This window comes from Perna viridis, chromosome 13 (assembly GCF_037379345.1).
Source record: "Perna viridis isolate PV_CMFRI_1.1 ecotype Kerala chromosome 13, ASM3737934v1, whole genome shotgun sequence".
NCBI classification, from domain to species: Eukaryota; Metazoa; Mollusca; class Bivalvia; order Mytilida; family Mytilidae; genus Perna; species Perna viridis.
The window spans coordinates 9,827,143-9,853,085 of NC_142457.1; the positions used below are offsets into that span (position 1 = coordinate 9,827,143).

General features: G+C 33.1%; 1 protein-coding gene across 7 annotated transcripts in view; it reads right to left on the minus strand.

The window, feature by feature from the left end:
- LOC148599506 (A disintegrin and metalloproteinase with thrombospondin motifs 6-like) overlaps positions 1-25,734 on the minus strand; it is a 40,667-nt gene extending 14,933 nt beyond the window's left edge. For 3 of the 7 annotated variants that reach the window (XM_088559467.1, XM_088559465.1, XM_088559471.1), the window contains exons 1-7: positions 25,456-25,734; positions 19,282-19,490; positions 18,387-18,464; positions 12,598-12,772; positions 8,675-8,771; positions 3,731-3,824; positions 785-856 (exon numbers count right to left, since the gene is read on the minus strand). In XM_088559467.1, the coding sequence (XP_088415593.1) occupies positions 785-856; positions 3,731-3,824; positions 8,675-8,771; positions 12,598-12,772; positions 18,387-18,464; positions 19,282-19,490; positions 25,456-25,585 (855 nt within the window). In that variant the 5' untranslated portion in view covers positions 25,586-25,734. Of the gene's footprint in view, positions 1-784; positions 857-3,730; positions 3,825-8,674; positions 8,772-12,597; positions 12,773-13,974; positions 14,121-18,386; positions 18,465-19,281; positions 19,491-22,098; positions 22,356-25,455 lie in introns of those variants that run through there. The other 4 variants (XM_088559472.1, XM_088559466.1, XM_088559469.1 and 1 more) reach the window with 4 other exon arrangements.
- Positions 25,735-25,943: the final 209 nt, after the last annotated feature.

A 25,943-nucleotide genomic window follows, 5' to 3' on the forward strand; every position in this document is an offset into this window, starting at 1 on the left:
ACATTGTATATGATATTAAGCACCGTAAATGGTTGGCATTTTATTTATTTTATTAATTTTAAGTTATCAATTCAACTTGTTTATATTTTCAGAATTTTCAGTATAGTATTTCATAAATGTATATAAAGTCGACAAAACACACACAGTACAGAGTACATGTAGCTACATGTATGTGTAAGAGACCATTATACCAGTAAGCATTATTTTCAATCTACAATCAAATAACAGTAATTGAAGTTTGACGTTCACAAAACTTTAATTCATAACAAATATCTACAGTTATTATGTGTCCATATAAGTAGGCTTTATAAACCTTATAACCATGCCTGCTGTATAGCAGTTCAGTTGTTCATGTATGAGGCATAGACTTCCTCAGGGGTAGCAGACATGTGATGTTTACACATTTTTTAATCCCCCCCAGAGACATTATTTTCTATTTTCAAAACTATACTCTATTCTATCAGAATTAATCTATTGAACAACTACAGTATATGTTCATGTTCATAATAAATATACATGTAGTGCATTTGTTGCATTTCGCCATATCTGTTACTTTTTTCTAAAGCAGATAATAATTTTGACACATTCAATTGTCAGTTCGAAATCAGACTAATGAAGTGGTTTAAAATCGACATGGTCGTACATTTAGTAAATATTACAACTTCAATGTAAAAGATATGTTTTCTTCAGATAAAAGCACCATTCATATGAGTATTGCAAATTTCAGTATTAGGAAGATGTATATAATAATTAAAATAGAAATCACTCACTGATTTATACCTACTTTTGAAATGACAATGCCAGCAAAAGCAATTGCCATGAAATTAGATGAAATTGATCTGTACCGCCCGTCCATCTGTCAATAAAATGGAGTAATAAAACAATGGCATATGCAAGACTTACTTTACATGTAATTTTAAAAATATCATTCATCAAATAGCATGTCTAGGGTGACTATAGGGGTCATATCCCCCGCCCAACCCCCACCCCCACCCCAACACACACACACTTTTGAAAAGATGTGGTTGCAATAAGTTGATTTGTTTTTTTTTTAATTTTCATGTAGAAAACATAAAGTGAGTCGAACCGACACAATGAGCGCTAGATATGCAACGGCTTATTCATAATAAATAAATCCGAAGAAAGTCTTAAAAAGGTCATATCTGTTGATACACATTGATCGATAAACATTAACCGTCAACACTAATTACATTATTATTTTAAAATCGGCGGTGTTACCATGGAAACGTGAATAACCAATCGGCTTTGATGTCTTTTATCGTAGAGATGGGTTGACTGAACGTTTTCATTGGTGCATAAATTGGTCAACTGACTGCATTTATAATATATATTCAAAATGGCCGCAACCTAAACTTACAAAAATCATGCTGACTGACATTTTCATCCCGGTGAGGTTTGTTTCTCTTTGACATATTCACCATACCTATTCTCGTTATATCCATATTATCGAGCCATCTCGATGGATTGTTTTAGCTCCTATGGCAATTGCTGGTTTTGGGAACATGTGTTAGTTGCTACTTTCAGCTTGCCTAGCACAATTGAAACACAATTTAGTCCAATACACTAACAACATCATTCGTTGCCGTTGGTCAGTTCGTCACGTGTAAAATGTACATGTACTGATCTACATACAAGGTCCTTGTTATCACGTGATTGTTTCTTTTTTAAATACATATATGTATGATCATCGATTGAAGATCAAAAGATATCTCCGGATAAAAATTCTAAATCAATGGTGAATCCCTCAATTACCTTCCTTCTATAGTATTGAAGTGTTCTTCCTCTTAACTTAAACTAGGGCCGTGTTCTTAAACTATATAAGGTAAACCAGGAAGGATTTTATGAAAATGTAGAAAGTATTCAAGTAAATCAGATTCTTTTTAATATTAATAAAATATGAATCATTGATTTTTACCAAACATTATTCAAGAAATAAATCATGGAAACTTCATTTTATCGTTGTTTTACCACGGGCTGGCTCTTTATGTCTCATTGTTTTTCCACGAGCGATAGCAAGGACTTAAAAATACGACATAAATGTCCAGCCCGTGGTAAAACAATAATAAAATAGAGTTTCCTTGATTTATTTCGATTCTAATAGGACTAATTTCTTCATATTTTTAATAGACGCAGCCTATGTGTTGTATATTCCGTTTGAGGTTTGGAAATATATACTGATAAAAAATAAAGCCTGGGTGATCTGGGCTATTCTTGGAGTTATATACTGATAACTAATACACGCAGCTGGGTGATCGAGGCTATCATTGGAGTATATGTACATATGTAACTACTGATAGTTCATTTCATATAAATCGTGCAAGATTTTCTATCAAATGCTTTAGTTTAACTTCTTCATACTAAAGTAATAATTATAAAACTTAATCTTAAAAATTCTGAATTTTTCACAATTTTAAGAAAATAGTTCGTGTAAGTTTAACATTTTTTTCATAAGAATTCATTAAGCACGAACCCAACAAAAAATTGTAGAAATATAAAATATTATACTTTAATTACCTAATTAAATTATTTCCCGAAAATATTTCCATTTTTTGTAGGAATAACCAAGTTAAAGTAATAGTCAAATAGACATTTGAATGTCAATAGCATCAAAAACCATGACCTTTTGATCAACATTTAGCATAGCATGTGACGACCAAGTATAGATAACAGATCGAAGATCCACGCTGGATTAAACAAGTGCAAAGCAAAGCACATGGTATCTTTTCTAATTTTATTTGAAAGCGTATCTGGGTTAATTACTCCTTTTACCTGAAAATTCCTACATTAAATTTGGTTTGCGATTTTGGAATAACGGGAAGAAATTTATTTAAGTAAATAACTAAAAGAGTTTGTATGATGTTATAAAAGTTTGCATAAACGTTTAATAAATTCTTATGAACGTCTGATATTTACGAATTTAAAAAGAAGCGTCGCCTGCAAACTCAACTGCGTCCGTCAAACCCAAGATTAAGCCTCAAAATCTTAATAACAACTTTTATAAACATCATGGTCTTTACATGTACATTGTACAGTATTAGTAATCGGGTATCTAATGATATTTAAGTTCATACTTAATGGGTAAATATTTCCCGTTTAGTTGGACTCATTTAACTCTTTAAATGTTTTGAAACTACGTCATGTTGATCCATTAGTCTACGCGTTACCTCCCCTTACTCCTAGGCATTCTGGAATACTGAGGAGTAAGTTAAACGGTGTGAAGAAATGTAAATAGCATGGGAAAAACTTGCAACAACCTCGCTAATAAACCACTGATATGCGACCTTGAAGCGTCAAGAGACAATTACCAATAAGAACCACGTACATGTGTATCTCTATGGTGTTTACCTACAGTCATCACAAGAATATATGTAGATTAATCAGACTGATAAGATAGGAACAAGCCATTCCATTTTTCTTGAGGTAGGGGTCAATGAGTATTTATACAATTCTGGATTTATTCCATGATATTCTTTTCCATTCTGCCAAACTTTTTTTCATATTACAATTTTTTGAAACATAAATAAGGCCAATTGCTCATTTTGAATATTGTCCCATTAATTATTGACGTGTTGTTACATGTGTATTACTATCAACTATCAACATTTTACCTGCATCCCACCACAAAAAAAAGTCAACTGGCTGCTCCCTAACCATAAACTGCTAATGATGTGTACTATACACAAAGTAAACCGGTCGCTTATTTACTTACACCGCTGACAACAAAAGCGTAAAACTGACGGATGGAATTCACGGCATCAGCATCCTTCCTCTCTAGTGTCGACCCGGAGCTTTTATCGAGCCAACTGAAATCACACATATATTAAGCAAGGTTAACATTTGTTGAAACACAACCAATCTCTGAATTGTAAACAAAACAAACTACATTACTGTAAAATATTTTACTGTTTCTGAATAGAAATACGGCCATGAGATACTTGTGTATCCCATAAAACGAAATAAACACGCGCAAGCGTACAAGTACATGTATGAACAAATCGTCAACGGAGAACATTCGCTGGTACATGTATTATATAAGTTCTTCCATTTATAATTATACAACATTTGGAACACATGTCTGTATAACAAGAATTTCCCTTGCATTCTTAAAATCAAACGAAAATAGTCGGTAAAAAAAGATTTGATTTTTTTAAGGAGAGGAGGGGGTAAGGTCTCCTTAATGCCTATATTTAAAGACAAAACTTCGGCGCAAAGAAAAAAATTACAAAATCATTCCATATTTTATTTTCATGAAATGAAAAGGCAGGAGAAAATCCCATGCTATATTGTTCCATAACTGTTGTTAAACGTCAAATCGTAGATATTGCAGGCATTTCAAGAAGAGACCCTTGATCTGACGGTTGTATGTAAGCCGTAGCCTCGATCACCTACGGTAACAGGTATTAGCACACACGAGTCTGTGTTAATCGTACAGAACTATTTTTAATGAAAGAAACAGTAGGAGCTGGAATTTGGAATTGAGTATGATCACTACTATCAATTACGTTATGAAACAGTACGTTACTGTCTCAGTCTTGTATTGCATATTCAAATCATAGAGGTCAAAAATATATTTTTGCCTTTTCTTGTTTTTTTTTTTTTTTTTTTTTTTGACTTTTCTTGTTTTTTTTTTTTTTTTTTTTTTTTTTGTGTGTGTGTCTTATTTTTTGGTAATGAATATAATTTTTCATCCAAAAGATAGAGTAAATATCAATCTATGACACTAAAACTTGTTTTTGAGAGAAAAAAACAGTATTTTCATGCAAAATAATGCTTTAGAAAAGGGGTCTTTTTATGAACTCAAAATAAAAGTCAAAGTAGGAAAAGTCAATTTTAGTTCGACCTGTTCTGGTGTACCAAAGTTCGCGCCTTTTATTCTAAAATCTAACTAAATATGACTTCTGATATTTCCTTAAAGGAAAAAGATGGTCAAAAGTTGGATTCAAACCTCTAGTCTATTGTTTAAAAAAATTATGAAAACGAAAATTAAAAGTTTACCCCAGAAGCCTAAGGGCAAAAGGCCTCCAGAAAGTGACGCTGAACAGTAAAGGGATTGAAACCAATTACGTCAACCCTGCCTCGTTTTAGACTACCACTCACAATCGGGTCTTCAACGGTGAAGCACACATAAGCAACACCAATCAGATACGATGTTAGCCCACTTATTATTGGGATATGAGTAAATGCACATGTGTATAAGTGCTTATATAATTCTATTCTTACAGACAGCAGTTTTACCAGATCCCTGTTGTATTTAGCAGTATTTCTTGGTACATGTACATGTAATAAGTATACACTCCTTGAAACGTTCACGTTTCCCATTTTAGCGTTCGTGCATCGGTTATCGTGGGTTTGCGCATCGTTTTGCGTTCGTTTAAACACACGATGAACGCACAATACAAGCGTTCGTTTAAACGCACGATAGGAGCGTTCGTTTACTTTTGTACTCTGATAATTTCCTTTATTCAACTCAATTATCACTGATCTCAAGACAGAGTTCCTACAAAGGGATAACTTATGAAAATCATTCTAGATTGAACTGTTATTTTTATATTTTTTGCTATTATTAATTTAAATATTTTCATTACTTTAATCTTCTATTTTCCCTTTCGTCATTATTTGTTAATATCATTATTTTTCATCGTTCGTCTATCGTACGTTTAAACGCACGATAGAAGCGTTCGTTTATCGTACGTTTGGTGAGCGTTTAGCGTGCGTCTAGGTATCGTGCATGCGGGAAACCTCAAGGAGTGTATTTGAACAGGAATGATCAATGGTTTTCAGCTAATATTGATTATAACCTACATGTACCAGTACCTGGGGCAATGAGGTTTCCTGCAAATTATCATCGTTTTTAGCAAGGTAAAAAAGCCAAAAACAAATCTGAAGGCGTGGGTATAAAATCCTATACCACGGGAATTGTAAAAAAAGACTCTTTGTGCTCATTGTCAGTTGTTTAATCTTGTTCCGGATGATTGAAAACATTTGGGTCATAATGGTTAAGAAAGAGTACGCAATAATATCAAGGAAACCGAAGTTTTAGCGGAAGTCATCCGATTTTAGAGCATATCGCATTTGTACCATTTCGAATGCTGAAAGGAAGCCAAATCAGTGACAGAATATTTGACGATTATCGACTTTGAAGACTTCAGTCTTTGATTTAAATAGGCAATGTACTTGACTTCTATATACCGACATACAACCATTCTTTCCTATCACATATACATTTGTCAAATACACTGAATGCTATGAGAAAATGCATAATAATATTGGTTTTGTAAGCCTGTCCTACGCAGATATGTCAAAATCAAATACCTTATAATAGAGATTACATTTTCATGCAAATACCGAATACGCAATCATTATTTAAGCATCAAAATTCTGGCGACTCCTGACATTTCCATTATCCCCGCTGTTTCATGAACTCATTTTCCATACTATAGTCAACTACTATTACATGCATGTATGTCATTAGTGAAACCAGTACTGTATTTACAATCATTATTAACCATTAATATTTAAAGTTATATTATGTCATTTTGTCGTTTTTTCTCCAAAAACGCGCTTCTTCAGACTTTTTGTAGACGTAAACAAAGTACGCTACGATCAGCTTTGAATATCAGACCGATTGATATCAGGAATGACAGACAAACCATCATCATTTGGATATGATAAGACAGAAAGCTATAAGCAAGTATATTTTAAATGTAAACCGTGATCAATTACATCTGATAACCAAGCATTTACATGTTGAAGTTCTGATAAGTCCATATCTTTTCTCATTTATAATATTACTTAGTTTGCATTATTTTGGGGATCTATATAGGGTTGAAACACCATCTTTTGACAATTTTGTTGATTTATTTTATTTCCTACAAGTGACAGCCTACATCCCTGTTTTATAAATTTGTGTATCAGAACCCCTTTCTGTAAGTGAATACTTTAGAATTTACCGTGTATTTGTAAGAATCTTCCCGAATTCACAGGCTAATACAGGAAAGTGGGGGTTCAGGGCAGTAGGGATACAAGGAAGTGTGGGTGCCACTCCTTTTGTCAGAATAAGTTTCTTAAGTTTACAAAAAATATGGGTATAATAATTGAAAATAAGCAAATGAAAGGTTGAAGTCCTTCTTTTCGAACATTCCTGGATCGGACAACCTCCCCCTTTTCACCTTCTGGAGCCTCGATGCCGAGAAAACTCAACAGAGTAAAATCACGTAGAACATACGTGAATTTTTCAAGAAAATAACTCCGAAGTCACTGCTCTGAACTGTATAAATGATATGCGTTACCATTCTGAATACATCGTTAACACCCAAATCAATAGATACGTACGGTGAAAAACATAATTGATAAACATGGGTATATCAACAAATGATTACAACTTGTATGTTTTAAAAATAACATTTATCATCGCTACACTAACCTCTTGTAAAGTTCAATGATAGCAAAATATAAATATTGCCAATTTTTCTTATTATCTAAGTTCAGTCAGTCGGCGAACAAGGATTTCTTAAAAATGAAAGGGTCGCTAAATAGCCTACGAGACCTAAAAGGAGACCCACTCCTATGATTTCCAGTGACTTTCAATATAATCAACCAACTTTTTCGACGACCCCACCCCACCCGAATTCGCCTATGAAGGTAGTAATACAAGCTCCTCTTATATAAAAACCAAGGATATACTAGTACTAGTATTTCGATCCTGAAACATTTTACAATCCAAACATTTAAACAGAAATGCTTATTAATACAAGTTCAACTAAGAATCATGCAGATGGTATGAACTCCATATTTTTGTAAACGTCTTCGTAATTTATTATGGTGTTCATGGATAAAGTATGTCCTATTTATAATGTGAGATCAATGGAAGTAAGATATGGGGGGTTGGTAAAGCAGAGAAGAAGAAATAACGTGTTACAGTGATTTGCAATTCCTCAGCAAATTTTTAACAGCTTCCTGATTTATTACAATCACTCCGCTAGATTTTTGCTACGTTCTGCTATACAGGGTGTGAAAATATTTACAGGGCATGATCACTACTCATCACAAAAATCCGCGTAGCTGTTTTTAGTGTACAGTATTAACTTGCATAAATGAGTGCATGGGTTCTGCAGAGGTGTAAAGCCCTGAAACAGCGAACAAAATTACCCTCTGCGCAATAGATTGAGTACTTTGAAGTAAAACAAAAAGAATAGAAGTATTTTTGAAAGGAATCCATTTCAATGTTTTGACTACAATGTAGTTTCGCCGCTTTTCTAACCTCAAATACCATTTCTCAAATCCAACGGACATATTTTTCCTTTTAGCCTAACATGAAAGATGAGACTTCGGATACATGTACATGGAAGATAAACAGAGATAATTTATTTGATTTCAAGTCAAAGTTGTGCAAAAACCACGAAATTTTAGCTCTCGATACAGATTTTTGTCGACATGTAGTCGACTTTTCACAGCCGAAGCGTGAGCGATACTACATTTCAGACCACCGTGGTGACTAATATGATTCAGTGTAACGCGAGACAAAAAGCGTACTGTACATATAGGCGTAGGCCTGAAACGGATATATAAGAGCATGAAAATGTCCATATCTGCTTCCTTCTGGTGAAACAAAAAATAGCATAAAATATTGATAAAAGTAATGTTTATAACTCACTGTTTGTAAATAGAATAATCCACAACAAATAGAACTTCAACGAAATAGGCAGGTGCTCGTCTGGATCTTCTATGGGAATGGTGTGTCTTCTGTGTTTCTACAAAAAGTCAGATTTCTGGTAATCATAAGTCTATAAGTCTATAATGCATAAATTATAATGTACGTTAAGTTTTATCATATAATATATCGCACAGTACAACTTGAGGTCTGAGTTTTCGCAACCACTTGGCTGATATTTTTTTTAGTTTTTTTTTCCTTTGTGTGTATAGTTTTATAATAGACTAGATTTAAAACATTTTTTTTAAATGTGGATATATGTAGAGTTTTACCACGGAAGATAAAGAAGGAAACCTGTTTCCGCATTTTAGCAACACCCACTGTGGTTACTTGTATGTACTGAAGATTTATGCGATGATAATTGAAACACAAGGACAAAGCTACGTTACGAGTTTATAAAAAGTCGTGCTTTCAACAAGCATGTGCACGTGGTACTTTTTAGAAGTCAATACAAACAGACAGACAACTGACCGAAAAATATTAAAGAAAACATGATTGTACAACTACAGTATTAAGTAGCCGTCTTTATAAAAAAATCAGACAGGTGATTCACCCACCAAATTAACTTTTATTTCTTGTTCAGAAAACAGTTACAGACCACATAATTAGTCTTAGTTTTTCTTTTGGTTGTTGTGCTTTTGAGATAAAAATGTTACATATATTGTGTATGAAATTGGAACTTTGCAGGAGTTATCGTTCTTGATTTGGTTTGATTTTAGTGGGAGATGAATGTACAGTTTTGTCAAAATACAAAAGGGACTATATAGCATATGTAGTCCGAAAAAAAACATCATTCGTTTGACGGGTTTTTCTACACCATGAACCACTTCTACTATAGGCAGTGCCTGAATTTTATATGGACCGGTACTTAATTCATTGGTTGACTTTGCAGAGTGATGTCTTCCTAAACTGAACACTCAATTAACCGGTAACTCCTCTAACAAAGACGTCTTTTAATGCCCCTTTCCGTAAATTTACGTAATACATCAAATTTATTTTAAGCGGACACCTGTCTAAACTATAACAAACCCTCCAGTCCGGACAAAGGTCTCACTGTAGTACACAAACATTGCATGGCAATGATCGGGATTAAAAATTAAAGAATGGGCCATTTTTAATGATTTTCAGAATTTCATTGGACCATTTTTTAACATTCTTTGCAAATATTTCTGATTTCCATGAGACATTTTGAACAGGAATGTGATAAAAAGGACATGCCCCCTAATCCCTATACTTGTAACTGGATAGTTGCAAAATAGGTTTACATATAAAAGTCAGGAAATATAACAGAACATTTTTTTCAAAGCTTATATGGTATGAGGGATTTTGTCGTCTGTTTTACTACTGTTAACCAAAATAATGTTGCAATCAGTTCATAAAGAAAACAAAATGTCCATGAACCCATTAAATTAAAAAAATTATTACGCTGACATGAGAACTAATTCATACCATTTGTCTGGAGATATGAAACCATGCAGCATAACATTTAGATAATACATTTTATTAAACAGAAAGATGGATCACTTATAACAGGTTATCATCTACAGTTAAATCTGTCAAAATCGTATCTGTTTAGCAACTACTCATTTTGTACAGAGTTCGTTAGTTAACAATGGGAACATATACGTAATTTAATTAACTGAAATGAACAGCTGCAAAGTATACTCATGCATATTGTACAATCGTCCCACCTTTTGTGTTTAGACTTTTATACCTCTAAAATGAAAATTTGTAACACAGTTATATGTATAGTACATGTACAACGTGTGGACAGATGGTCATACATAGACAGAAAAAAAACAGACAAAGAGAAGACAGACGGACAGACAGACGGACAGACAGACGTATATGGGCGTGGAAAAAAATAATTTAACAAGACTATTTTTCGTTGTACTGGAGTAAACAGAAAGCAGTTGAATTTTATGAATTTTACAGTACGCACCAACGTAACTTTCACAAACTATTATATCTTATAAAATAAGTAGCATCTTACAATGTAAAATCACTAATGATAACCGTTCTCAGTAGTACCATCAACAATGTAAAATCACCATTGATAACAGGGTAGGAAACTCACCCAAATTCTATCCAGTCCTGAATACAATTCAATATATTTACTATGTGGCTTTAAAGATTTTTGCTCAAATTAGCCAGTCTCGGGCTGGCGGGCAGGCTACTATTTCTAACTTTGATGATAACCGTTCTCGGTAGTACCATCAACCTTTAAGTGTCTACTTGAAACTATATTGTAGAAGGTGATCTTTTTCCTTACCATACTTCTTTTCTACTTAATGATATATATTTGTGTCAATGAAATTAGAGAGATGTGTCAAAATAAAAATCTGGCAAAGCATGGTTTTCATCTCTAAGCAAACATAATGTCGAATTAGGCCACATCAGAAACGTATATGGAGAATACATTCCTGGCAGTATCTAGGAAAGACCTAAAACGACATTTACATGTACATATGTAAAAACAGTACATGTAGTTTCTAAATGATGCATAATGTATGTGCACGTGAATCAAGTTTCACAATGGCGTGGCTCAGGATCCCAGCAAGTTTTTTAAATCAAACGATACCCCAAGCGCCGAAATTTGGCCTTCTTTAGAAGTCTAGTTATTACATGTATACCCCATAACGATTTCCTCCTGGATAGAAAAGTTAATCCTATCCAAGCTTTTATAGCTAATAAAATTTACCAAATTTTAAAGGAAATCGACACACATCTTAAGGTGCTAACCAGGCAACAAGTCTATATACAAATTATGTATTTTAAACGAAATTTCCCTCCCAAAAAGAACTCCACCGTCACCGATTTTTTACACTCTTTGCGTGGGTGAAAATAATATAATGCGCTTACACATGTACATGTAGAACGGAGTTTTTTGATCGAAATGATCGTAGGGAAGATTTCCCAGATTCTGAAAAATGAAAATAAATCAAAAACTGAAAGTATAATTTTGTTTACCCAGTATCAAATTTAGAATCATTACGTGTATCTCACAAGGAAATGATTTAAACGAAAACCTTAAACATTAAGATCCGAATAAATATGTATCTACATGTATATCTATAAATATAATAAAGGAGTTACGCGGTTTTTTTTTTTTTACAATACGTATAAAATATTTTCTTAATTGTTCAAGAGATTTTCTGTCCCACCTCTGTATGATAAAGTTTATTGACACAAATGTACAATTTAGACACCTGTCTAAACTATAACAAACCCTCCAGTACAAACAGAGGTCTCGCTGCAGAACCCAAGACCACTAAAACAATTTATATAATTTTCTTTCTAAAGTATTCTGAATAACTGAGTATAAATTATAAAATATAATGATGAAATTATAAATTTTAGGAAGTAGACAAAGGGGTAGAATTTCCCATCACTGCCCCTACTATTAAATCTCTTAAAATAAAAAAGAAAAACATACTCTGTCTCATTATACCGCTTTCCGAACCCTTACATGTACATGTACTTCATCTTCCCGCCCTTCCCTTTAATCCAATGTTTCCGACCCCTATAACGATCGTCTAATTTCCCAGGAACCAGAATCTGACGCCTTGCAAATGCATTTAAAGAAAAATCCACATACAATGTAAGTCTAAGAATTATTTAGTTCAAAAGGTGTTTGGATTAGACAGGTTTTACTGTACAGAAGTACAAATACACTGAACCTGTCTAATCCACACCCCATTTAGACTTTAAAATTAGTTCAGTTTAGACAGGTGTCCGGTATATTTAGGTTCAAAATAAATTTAATCTGACATGAAGAGACTTCAAAGTACCTGTTTTAAACAGGCTTTCAGATTATTTGGGGTCCGGTTTATACGGGGTTCAATGCATTAAAACATGTGACATACTTGAATTCGTATGATAAGCTGTCATATTTGGTTTCTGTTGATTACGATTTGGTGTCTTTCTAAAGTTGAATCTATATATATCCGATGGCTGATTAATTCCACTATGGTGAGCTTGATTTGAATTATTCCTATACTCGATAATGTATTCTTCGTTTCCGAAATGGAATGTCCCGTACTGAAAAAAATGAAAAGAAATGTTTTATACTGAAAAAAATTAAAAGGACTGTTTCATACGGAAAATAAAATGATTAACTCAGCAACACTTATCGAAATGGAATGTTTCATACTGAAAAAAAAAGAAAAATAAATATTTATAAGAAACACCATTATCATTCCATATTATAGTGAAAACTGGCATAGTCCCACATTTATTTATAAGTTGATATCGGAACGTACCAAAAATTTCTTACAACAGACCTCCTACATGAATTAAGGCCATATAAGCCAAATGTGAAATTAGAGGGCAAGGTTAATTTACAACCCACTCGTTAAGTGGGGTATGAAAACTGAAAAGCAACGCTTTCGTTAGAATAAGAAAAACAAATCAATACATGTATTTATAGATTTTATTATTACACTGAAGTTTGAAACTGCACCGGTTTCACGGGTGAAAGAAAGGGAAGGGCAATCGGAACTACACAGCTTTCTTGTTAAACGGAAGAAAAACTTCAGAAGCACTTAGCAGAAAAATCTACCAGGAATTTGTCCAACCCGATTCTGAAATTATAGCCAAACTGGATGATTTTTTCACTATGATAATTTTACTCTTTTTTTTTTTTGCTACTCTCTTCTTGTAAGCATTAAGTTTTTTTTATTTCTAAGTTTATTTTATATTTCTAGTGATGTCTGGCTAAAATTCTTAGCGCCACCTGGTGGATGGAACTATGCGTATTTTGGTCCGCGTAACATTACAATTCCGGCAAATAGTTCAAAAAGAAATTCACCTTTCTGGTTCCGAGGTTCTTGTCGCAGTAGCGGAAAAAATGGCCGAATAATTCCGACTGAAGGGAAAGGTAGTGCTATGTATCTTCATGAAAACTTTTATATTTTCGGGAGAAAATACTGATGACCTTAACCAGCTAAAATTTATTATTAGAGCTCCGGTAATGGTGAAGGAATGACATAACTTTTTGAGCAAAGTTACATTAATTTGAATTTCAATAGTTTTAATTCTTACACATTCACATAATAAATTTGTAAATAAAGTTGGCGATAGAAATTACATGTATACATGTATACATGTACAATATGCATACCTATTTAGTCTCTCACTTTTATTTAGTAAGATTTAGTCACTAAACACACAACACAGCTCAAGGCTTTTATAATTTGGTTCGTAAAAATATTTCATAAAATATTATATGACCTCATACTTACCAGTTCGGGCATTGGTCCAAATGCGCCATGTGATAAAAATCACTATCATGTGACCATACATTAGCCCAAGAGGACATGAGGCATACATCTGACCACAAAGAATATGTGTTTATTGAAACTCATATTCATTTCAGTATGTTTCATAGAGACACTCCTAGTTGGAGGAAAATGAATCAATTCATTAACATACATGTAGGTAAACCGTTTATTGTTTGTATGACGTCGTAACAAAAGTTTTTATTTTTTTTTAAAAAGGAAAACATAAAAATCAAGATGTCGCACAAGGACAAAATTAACTTTTTCGGCGGCTTGTACATGTATTTTGTTTGTACAAGTAGATTTTCTTTTAACGAATTCCATTTTTTGTATATAAAAACGATTAAGTAACTCTTACATACATGTAATACCCCCTTGAATCAATTAGAGTTATTGTGAAATTTTGAGAGCAGTTAATCCCCTTTTCCCATCCATGTTTGTTGATTTCTGAACATCTATGTAATTCACTGTATCTAATAATCCTTTATGTTGCCATGGTTACATATCTGTCAAAAGAATGTTTTGTTTACAAATTTTTATAAGGGACAGTTCGGAAATCCGATAGCTAAGGTATGGACGCCGTATTGTACTTGCCAGACTTTCAGTTGGAATATTTCCGTTGGTTTTGTATGGTAAACCATATGTATTTGTGAACTTGAATTATAATATTGTATGCTATTTTACTGAAATTCGGACTACCGATAACAACATTTTGTGGATACCGCATTGTAGTATATTTTGGAACCATTGCAGTTTATTTTATTCAAAGGAACATTTAACTTGTGATTGTGTTTTTCGTTTTAACCTCTATCGCCAGTTTTCCCGCAGTTAAACAATGCGTTGAAGATACAAACGACTCAATGTGAGTTCATCTAAGAAACGCAAACTAACTCCAAAACTAGGAGATGTGTGTGCACATGAATAGACATAATTCGCATGAAAATAAACACCAACAAACCATTCCATAATATTGCATTTCTAATATCATTGTAAAAAAAAACAGGTACATGCATTTTCTTACTACATGTATGTAATACCCTTGAATACACCGGTACTGAGTATTTGTACTTAAACGAATCTGTGAATGTTTCGACCTTATAACCCCAACACTTGTGAGATAACAGTTGTACAAAGTCCCCAGGTGGAGTTATTAAACCTTCTTAAATACATTTCCTAAAGTAACCTCCTAACGAAGGAAATGTACCCAACGAACACTATTTCAACAACGTTTTATTAAGGATGCATGATATCGGCGAAAAATGACGTCATTTCCGCATAATATTAAGATCAAAGAAAATTGTAAAAGAACAGGATGCGTTCATATTAGGGAAATCTTTATAATTGGAAAATCCTGGCTTACATCATTTTTCACCGTATACCTAGAGCAATTCTCGTGACTACATCAACGTCCAAATAAGGAATTATATTGCAGATTTATGAAAGATCCACCTTTGCTTAATTCCGCTCACGAAACATTTTATTCCAACACATAAACTTTATTTCTGAATACAATTCATATATGATCTGCATAATTTAATTTTTACGCTGATATATATCCTTGAAAATGACTAGGTTTAAGTACAATGTATATTATACATGTATGAATCAACATGTCCGTACGTGTGTGCGTCCGTTATTTTATAGAACTTGTGCATGTAATTATTGAAGAACAACTCTTCTTACGGTAAAACAGATCTTAATTGCACACTTTGTGAAGGTTTGTAGTCATTTTTGTAGTTGTGTGCATGAAGACATTTTTTTTTGTCAGACGCCATCAAGGGGATTTCCCAACTTAAACTTCAGAGCTGAATCGGGAATATCGGGGTATTTATTACCTAGAGGGTTTTCTGACTAATTTTACATTTTGTAAATACAATTACGTTATGGTAATTTATCAATATAGGGAGAAAAATAATATCGAGGAAGTATCATTCATGCAAAAGAAACCGATATGTTATATATACTTGAAAAGATTTATTGAACAAATTTGATTTAAGAAACTCATAAAATATAAATATTTCTCCTTTTTACATTATCAAAATGCAAGAATACAGTCAGCATATTTAAGCAGGAGAGTACTTCGTGATCCCTTAAGTGATTGCAAGTTACAGTATATGCAGAGAGATTCCGAAGAAATTAACATTGTGGTGTCGAAGACAAGTTATTGACATATATTTTATATGTACAAGTAGTATGTGGTCAGAAACAAGGTCATCGCCCCGGATTATATTAACGACCTTGTCGGAAACAAGGATCGAAAACCCTGAAGGTCACTGTGCATGTACGAGGTGATATTATATGTTACACCAATGAAATCATACGTCCCTTGTATTTACTAATTGTTAACTTTTGTTTCGAATTTTAGTTCAGGAAAATTGCTATATCAAGACACGACAAAATAATCTGCACAATTAGTTCCGGGCATAAACAGTTTGTATACATTACTACAAAAAGGAAGACCATCACTTATACAGGCAGTTTTTATGACGTCTCTCACATACATTTATATACATTGCAGAAACTGATTTGGAGAGATAGAACCACGTGTACAACATGGTCAAAACGCACATTCGCTTACATCCACATGCAAATCTAAGCATTGAAGCCAGTTTTCAGTAAAGTAAGGCAAAAAAAATAACAATAATATGTCTCTTCCCTGCTACCCTACCCTCCATAAATATTAGTGCCAACCCGGAACATTTTATGGCCATTTTGACTCAAGCATTGTTAAAGTCGAGATTATGTTTTTGAAAAATTAAAACATTTCCTTACCTACGCACCCTACTTTTTCTTGGTGGTAGCAAGAAACGAAGACTATAATTTTTTGGCCTAAGATTAGATTTCTGTGAACACACATTGTACATGTTTATAATGGTACATAAGTAATAGTTACAATTTCTTCACCTTATTTAATATTCAACATGATCATCTTGTTATAGGGATTTTATCCTTAAAGTAAAAATGATTGAAAACATAAAATGTACATGTATATATTCATGCTGGATTTTAAGCATCTTACCTAGCACAGTTAGATGGAAAATATTTTAAGTACGTTTGAGAAAGGTGACAGTTATCCTGAATCAGAAAAGAATTTATTCTGTTTAAAATATAATCTAAAAAGACGAGGAAATTATTTCAAGAAAAAATGTTAAATATATGTGAGAAAGGTGAAGGATCAGAAATAATCGTAAGTCTATCCAAAAACGACTATAATCAAAGTGCTGATAGCACTGGCGGTTTTTGATTCTTGTGAAAATTGTAGCATGAACAAAATTTCAAAGATTATATGACCTTAAATAAAATTGTGATCATACATTGCATTTTAAATACTATTAGTATATTAAAAACTGTTCTTTTTAATATGTCTAAACTGAAAATCAATCTATACTACTGATGTAACTTTGCACACATTTACAAATTTTGTTCCATTTAAAGGTAAGTAGCACTCCACCTAAAAATCATGCAAAATGTGATTCATGGTTGGAAAGCCTACATATTTTTATTTTTGATATTTTGTTTAAATTGTTATAGTAAACAGAAATTGACATGTGGTTTTTCATATAACCTGTGTTATTATAAGATACAAATTATATAGAATGTACTGTGGAATTCATACCTAAGGGAGATAACTCTGTAAATGACAGTAAAATACAATAGAAACTGTTGTATTTTCAATGTGGATTATCTCCTAAGAGCAGACAGATTGGAATGAATAATTATACATTTCATCATATAGATTTATAAAGCAACTTAATAACAAAAATAAAAAATGTGTAGCCTTTTTTGAGGTGTACCACATTTTTTAGAATTTGCATGATTCTTTCAAAGACTGCTACTTAAATACTAATTTCCTTAACACAAGATTTGATAGATTGAAACTTTATGAAAAAACTTAAAAAGACCATAAAGGGGGGATCCATATAAAGATTTTGAAAAGGGGTTCCAGAAAAAAGGAAGTCCAGAAAAATGGGAGTCCAGGCTAGTTTTTCCTTATTTTGTACTAATTGTGCTCGAAATTTACACACTTTTCTGAAAACAATAACCCCCATGATCCATCACCACTTTGTAATAAATAATTTTCACAATGACAGGATAATTTTATAACACAATATAGACTGTGAAGTATTCAATTAGATAATTGGATTGCAATTACTACACTAGTTTCAATATTTAGCGACATACTATTTCTGTTAATATGTCACCCACTTTCAGAACAATTAGACTCACAGAATGAATGCAGGATGGACTATTACGGGGGAAAATTATTGATTTTCGTGCATTTTGGGAGGTATAAGCCTGGACCCTTTTTCTGAAACCTCTGAGACACACATAAATTTCTATGTGGTGAGAAGGTTATAATGGTTACATTAACTCACCATACGAATCCGTCTTCCATTGACTGACTGTATAGAGAAGGTAGCGCCATGTTCTGGATCATAATAATAAATAGAACCCTGTAACATAAGTATATGTAAACTCATTAAATATTACATTGTCTTCTAGTCTGATTTGTTGACATGGCTACAGGTTGAACAAAAACTATATCATGACAGTCTTGAAAAAACTAATTAACAGGGTAGGTATTGTATGTGTGTATGTTTGTATGTTTATTGTTCAAGTCTTTACCGTGATACAAAGAAGATGAAATCAAAATGAATAACACAATTTATTTTTGTTTTGTTTTATTTTAGTTTAATTTTCTGTTATGTTTTGTTTTTGTTAATGTCCATGTTGTTTTGTTTTTGTAAATGTCCTTTAACTGTTGAAACGAAATATTGAGAAACAATGAACAAAAATATCATTTCAAAAAGACGAACATTGTACTAAAATTTAATAAATTCCATCGAAGCGTTTTCGAGTTATCCGACGAGTATAATTATGTATAGACGAATAAACAGACGATAAACATAACTGTCAAAACATGCGCATAAATTATCACCAATTTCGCATCTTCCACTAGGAAATGGCTCTTCAGATAACGTCCCTCTTTGGAAACGCTCCTAGACATGGGTCCCAGAAATATGCCAGGGCGTTAAAGGAGAAGCCCAACCGCTAAAGTTGACCATACTCTGACCCAGTTCCTCGGTCAGGTATCCAGAAGGTTTGTCTTTTCCGCCAACAACCGTTGGCTTTACTAACCATGCACACCGACACTACATGTATGAGACCCGAAAGGATATTCAATATCATTACAGCCCCGTCACAGTAGTTTTAACTCATGACAATCAATGATATAACGCCGACCTCCCGTGGACTCAGTATTCAACTTACCTCTGAACCGTTGAACAAGTGTTCACGGATGACTGAGCCGTTCTGAGAGATCACATATATTGGAATCGGTGAGTTAACTTGAGCATTGTGATGGAGTTTGAGTATCACAGGTTGAGATGAAATACGGAATTTTAGGGTAAGATCCTCTGCAGAACTCAGTGAGCGTCTATGGAGATTTGGTTGTATAACACGTACGGGAATCGATGATTCTAGAAAGAGTAAAGGTATTAGATTATAAATATGTGTATATTGTACATGTACATGTGCGAACAGTTTACATGATAAAATACCAAAAGTATATTTATACTTCACAACGTATCAAAAGAGATCAAAAACATAAAAAGACTTCACTGCCTTCTACATTCTGTATATTAGTGAAACATTGTAATAGATACATGTCCATGTACACCTCGTTTTTTTGTAATTTTCTAAGACAGAATAAAAGGCTATACACAAAAGTTTCATATCTCCATACATGTATTATTTGGTCTACTGAACAGATAGGAAATACAAAAAGTTTATATCTCCTTTCTACATACGTGTATGATTAGGTACTGAGCAGAGATAAACTACAGAAGATTTATATCTCCATACATGTATTATTTGGTACGGTGCAGAGATAAAATACAAAAGGTTTAAATCTACATACATGTATCATTTGGTACGGTGCAGAGAGGAAATACAAATGATTTAAAACTCCATACAGGTATCATTTGGTATACTGTACAGAGAGTAAAAACAGAAGATTTATATTTCCATACATGTACATGTATCATTTAGTATACTGTGCAGAGAGGAAATGAAAATGAAATGAAACCGTAGGAAACCCAAAGGTCCTACATGTACAAATTAAAAAAAAATAGGTGGTGCAAAATGATACATTGTATTTGTGAAAGTTTCACCATATTGCATTCAGCAGTTAGTTTGAGAGGAGTTGTGGATGCAAACTTGAGACGGACAAACGGGCGGACGAACAGCACGTTCACTACATGTATTTATCTCCCGCCTTTCAAACGAGGGTAAATAAATGTCATCATATATCATTTCAGATACGATGTACTGGATTGTCTTCAAGACGACTTTTATTACTGGAATAATTTACATACAAATGAAATTGACAATGTACTGTACATAAATAAAAATGTATCTGATAAGCGTCTGTTAATAAAGTAAAAGCTTTTATCACACAAACAATACAATCATTAGACCAAAACACACTGTCCATATGTCTTGATTAAAGTATGTGTGTCAACATCATATGAAATTATACATAGTTACATGGACTGTGCGCGTATATAATAATTTGACTTCCAAAACAGTGCATAGTACAGTCTATAATCATACACGTACACGTATAACAAGAGACAAGAATTTGTCAAGATGTGGTACATTATTGAAATATGTATATAAATGCAATGTTACTGAGGTTTATCAAAATTCAAATTAGGGTCCATTAATTCGACTTTGATAAAGCATAATTATGTATACTTACATGTAAGTCGTTAAATGAGGAAAATACTTGATAAATACTCAAAAAATACCTTGGCAGTTGCAATGAGGCATATGTTTAAATTTGTTCGTTATTATATTCGTTGTTAGAAGTCTAATACTGAAAAAAGGAAACTACCCACCCATCCACCCGCCCCCTTCTCTACGTGCGCATGTACGCATACTAATTTGTAAATCCATCAAACAAAACAAACACATAAAAAACACACAAACAAATCAGGAAATATCGATCCAAGTGTTAAATTAGTTGTAGATGTATTACACGTATAAAAGAACATTCATAGCTTCATCAGTAGTTTCATGGGTCAGAGGTTAGGGACTTAGTTTAAAAAGATAAAGACAAAAGGAAAACAAAACAAAAACAAAAATAAAATAAAATAAAATAAAAATAAAATACAATACAATACAATACAATAAAATAATAAGGTCCTCCTTGTGCTATATGTACACGAGAAAAACAGTTTAAGAGTTTCTCAAAAAAAGGAAACACCCAATGACTGTGCGACAGGACCTATAAAGAATATTATTATTACTCCTACAACACAAGAGGTTGGAATTTCGTTTCTCCATACGTTAGGATGGCACCAAGTCAGAAAATAGATTATCAGACAACCTCTTGCACTGCAGGAGTATATTATTATTAGCAGTACGTTATTAGCAAGCCCATTTTAATACAGTAAAAAAGAACAAATCTAATAAGGTGTCTCTCCGCGCTTTGTGCAAATTAGAAATACCGAAAAAATTCTCAAGAGCAAAATAAACCCAGGGACGGTGCAACATGACCATCCTGAATATACCACAGGTACTAGTATTACATTAAAGGGGGTGTCCGTCTTACTAGCGGAGGGTAGGATTATGTTCAAATATATTTTTAACCTGGAAATACTGAACATTTGTCTTCGCCGAACATGCATATTATACATGTACAATCCCAAATGGTTCGTATTAGACAGACATTCACTATATTTCACGTTGTATTTTTCCAGAGTATAATGTTTGATACAACTACACATTAAATAGTGTACGCATAATCTATCTCAATGTAGCACATCAAATTATAAATAAAAGACATACATGATATGCATATGTACAGTATCGGTATGACATATTAAATTCAAAGTCTAGTTGATAAACATAAATATTTATACATGTATTTGTGTATTTTACTGAATTTACTTAAAACAGGACGTATATACCTTGTTTCATTTGAAGTAAAAATCGAAAAGCAATACAATGTATGTGTTAAGGGTTAATATTGAGAACAAACTTCTTATAATATTTAATAAGGTGAACATATTGCTAACATACCTTCTGAATAAACATCCGCGTTTAGAACAGATTTAACGGAACAATAAAACGATAAAATCCAGACAAAATTACACAAGATCAGTACAAGTCTGTCCATTTCAAAATCAATTTCTTTTCTAATATCATAGGGAAATGAGTAACGTTCGGTTTACATCATACGAACAGCTTCATTACAATAAGATCTGTCGACCTATTTCCGGATGAGTGAATATAGTAGGTTGGATGTGTATTCCCGTACGCAAACTAAGTTCGGTGATCATCCAAGCAAAACATTTGACATTTATTTGGAATGCAACTTTTCAGGTATATTGTTTGAATGATAACGAACTTCAGACTGAACCAAATGACCTGAAATATACGCAGTGGCGGAACCAGATAGTCAGGGAAATGGATCTCCTTTTTAAATGAAAATTGTTAATTTTATGCAAAGTTTGAGCAAAAATGGTCATTTGATAGCCTAAGCCTCACTACCCTTTTCTAGTTTCTAGGTCCGAAAACCCAAACCCTTTACAAAATTCATGGGTGCTGTGGATAAAAAAAGAAGTAGAATCGGTGGCCTTGGCGACTCCCTCCCTACCCAAACCCTTGGCCCCACTTTCATGCAATATAGAATAAAGGGAAATGTGGAGGGGGGTTACTTATTCAAGTGAAAAAGGTACATGTACATTATGATGTGTATCTTTTATCTTTTGCGGATCCAGGGGAAGGTATGCCGTGGTTAGGACCTACCCTCCTTTTCAGTGTTGTTAATTTTGTTAGTTAAATTTAAAATGCAAAAAAAATGGGAAAACATTGAATGAATCATTTATTTTATAAATTTCTGGTTTATAGAATGTTTTCTTAGAATAATTTCCGCTTGGATTGGATCCCCTTTTCATTAAGTTTGTAATGTGATCCTAAGCACATCTACAATACATTTGTGTGTCATTAATTTTCGACTTTCTTCTACTATCATGTTTCAAATCAAACTAGTTTAATGTCTAAACCTTCACAATACATACATACCTTTTTTGTACATGCATTTGACTCCTATGGTGAAAGACAAAGCTCGGAAAGTGGCTTTATTGTTGTTCCCAGTCCGAGGTGCTCATTTACTTTTGTTGCTTTCTATGTTTTATTTTGGTTATTTAATGTTCTTTGTCGTGTTTGTGTGTTTTCCATGTCTGGTCTTTGTCCCTGGATTACATTCGTTTGATTTCCGCTAGAATCTTGGTTCCTTTGAGTACTCCCTCACCCCCCTCATCAAGTTTTCTGGGTCCAAAAACTCCAATTGACCCTATAAAATATTTCTAGGTTTCGAATTGCAAATTGATAATCGGGTCACAGACTAGGTTTTAATTGCCATAAATAAAGAAAAATATTATACATGTTCATTTTTTAGGAAGAAACGGAGTTGGAATGGTGCCCATTGGTGTGCAAAAACATGCATGTAGCAATATATATACCAGAACAACATTTATTTGTGTTACATTACATAACATTTGGCAATCCCATCAAACCATATAATCACTTATTAGCATCAATCCAAAGCAATTAGCTAATATTCTATGCTTTGAACATTCACAGAACTTGAGGGCATTCATGGCGGGGGGAGAGCCGTATTAAAATTCTGAAACTGAAAACCAATCGATATTGATGTTTACATGTATCTACTCTAAGCATTAAAAGTAGCAGTCTTTATAAAAATCAGGCAGCAGGTGATCCACGCATGTAAAAAACGCTCCAAATTCACTTTTATGTCTAATTCAGACACAATTACAGATCTTTAATAAGCTAACATGCTATGCTTTGGCGGGTGTTTCTATTAAAGCAGATGACGCTTTCCCTACCGGTGCTACAAGTTCTCTCAAATTTTTAGCGATCTCTGAGTCGCTTATGATATTGACCAGAGAACTCGATTAAGAACCAGATTAAACTACTGGCAACCTCTGTTTCGGAGATTGTCTCTGTTTCGGAGACTAGGCGTTTCTCAATAATATTAGAAAAAGTTCAATGCTAACTGATCATTTCATCTTTTACAGTAAACTTCCCATTCTCGTATAAGTAAACAAAACACACGTAGAACACATGTGTATGGTGTTTAAAAGATATATTTTGATCTCGTATGAAGCTAGAAATGACGGATCTATAGCACTTATCTGCAGCATAAGGTGGTGTTATATATATTTATGCAACTCATATGTGAATGATTACGAGTGCAAGAAGTCGCTTACAATATTAGCGACTTAAAATCATTGGGTTTTCTCCACCTTGCAATCACCTTTACCATTTCTATATGAATTTGCTACTAAACTCTCAAGAGAGGAAAAATGCGAACTTGTTGAAAGTATTTCAACCGCAGATGTTCCATGCATCAAGCATACTGATACTTTTTGCGAAAGAATTAAAAAAAATAGTTTCTGTAGAGGATTTGCAACTGTAATTTCTAAATGATGAATAACCGACTAAGATAATATTAATAACAGATTGTAAAATACTTGTGAATTGTTTAAAATTGTCGGTTTAATTCATTTATCTGAAAGTCCAAAGTGTCGTTAATTAAATGTTAGGTTTCTAGCTTATTTGACGCGTACGTAAAATCAGAATACACAATGCACATGTAATACGGGTAAATTGCCTCACTTGGTTTAATATACTGTAACTATGCAGACAAGGGAATCTTCTGACACAACTACATGTAGCTGGAATTTATCAGTATACTTCAAAATCCATTACAAGCAACAAAGAAAACGAGGAATAAAAAGAAACACTATATTGTAACATAGGAAGATTATTGGCAGTGGATATGTGACGCCCCACCAGCTCCGCTATTAAGCTGTAATTTAAAAACAAAAACGAAAATTACTCAGAAAGGATTGTAAAGAAGCTGAAGAAATAATTATCCTTATTCGTCATTTTTGTCGTATAGTACCTAATTTATTTACACAAGTGAATTCACTTTTTTCACATTTTTTCTTTCGAGAAAAATGAGATCGCCACCTTATTGTAAATCTTAAAATTCCTCCACTGATTATAGTCATATAATGACGAACTTACATTTATAACAACGGCGGATCAATCTACATGTAGTCACAATGTACATGTACTTTCTATAATAATCTGTGATATTCTAAAGGTAGATAGAGTTCTTAATACGTGCTATTTCGGGCCTTCCCTATCAAAGTCTAAATTTCTATTTAAAAAGCATAATATATTATAAATAAACAAATAAATATAAAAATGTATGAACAGCATTATCATCAAGCAAAACAGGAAAAAAAGCATTGTCGGTTCATGTAAGGACACCACCCACCTCAAATATATCGATCGTACACTAAGTCACATTCTCGTGATTACATGTATATGTTATCGACTTACCTTTAAAATCGATGATGGAATCATCCCAATTATTTTTATCACTATTATGATTATTGTTATAACAAGCCAAGTTCTCATTACAATGAAAAATCACAATAAAACAAAACATTAACATTACTATTCTGCTCATCTTGCCAAAATATGAATAATTCCACCATGATAGTGAAGTCACACGTGCGTTTGATAACAATCTTTCTAATTATAGATCGTTCTGCTCCGTGTGATATCGATTTGTTTATACGATTTGACGATTAACTTTCCCGATGGGATACGCATTATGTGATGATGTCATACATGTAACTATCTGCTAAAAACAGACGATCATGTATCATGCTGGTCGATAGTGTGTTTTCAGTTTGATCAATATTTCAGCTTTATGTTATTAAGTTCACCAAGGAAGATTGAATCAAATGAGATAATAAATTAAGTTTCTGTGTTTGGGGTGTCCCCAATCGTAATAATAAAAGTCTTAAAAGATAGTGGTTATA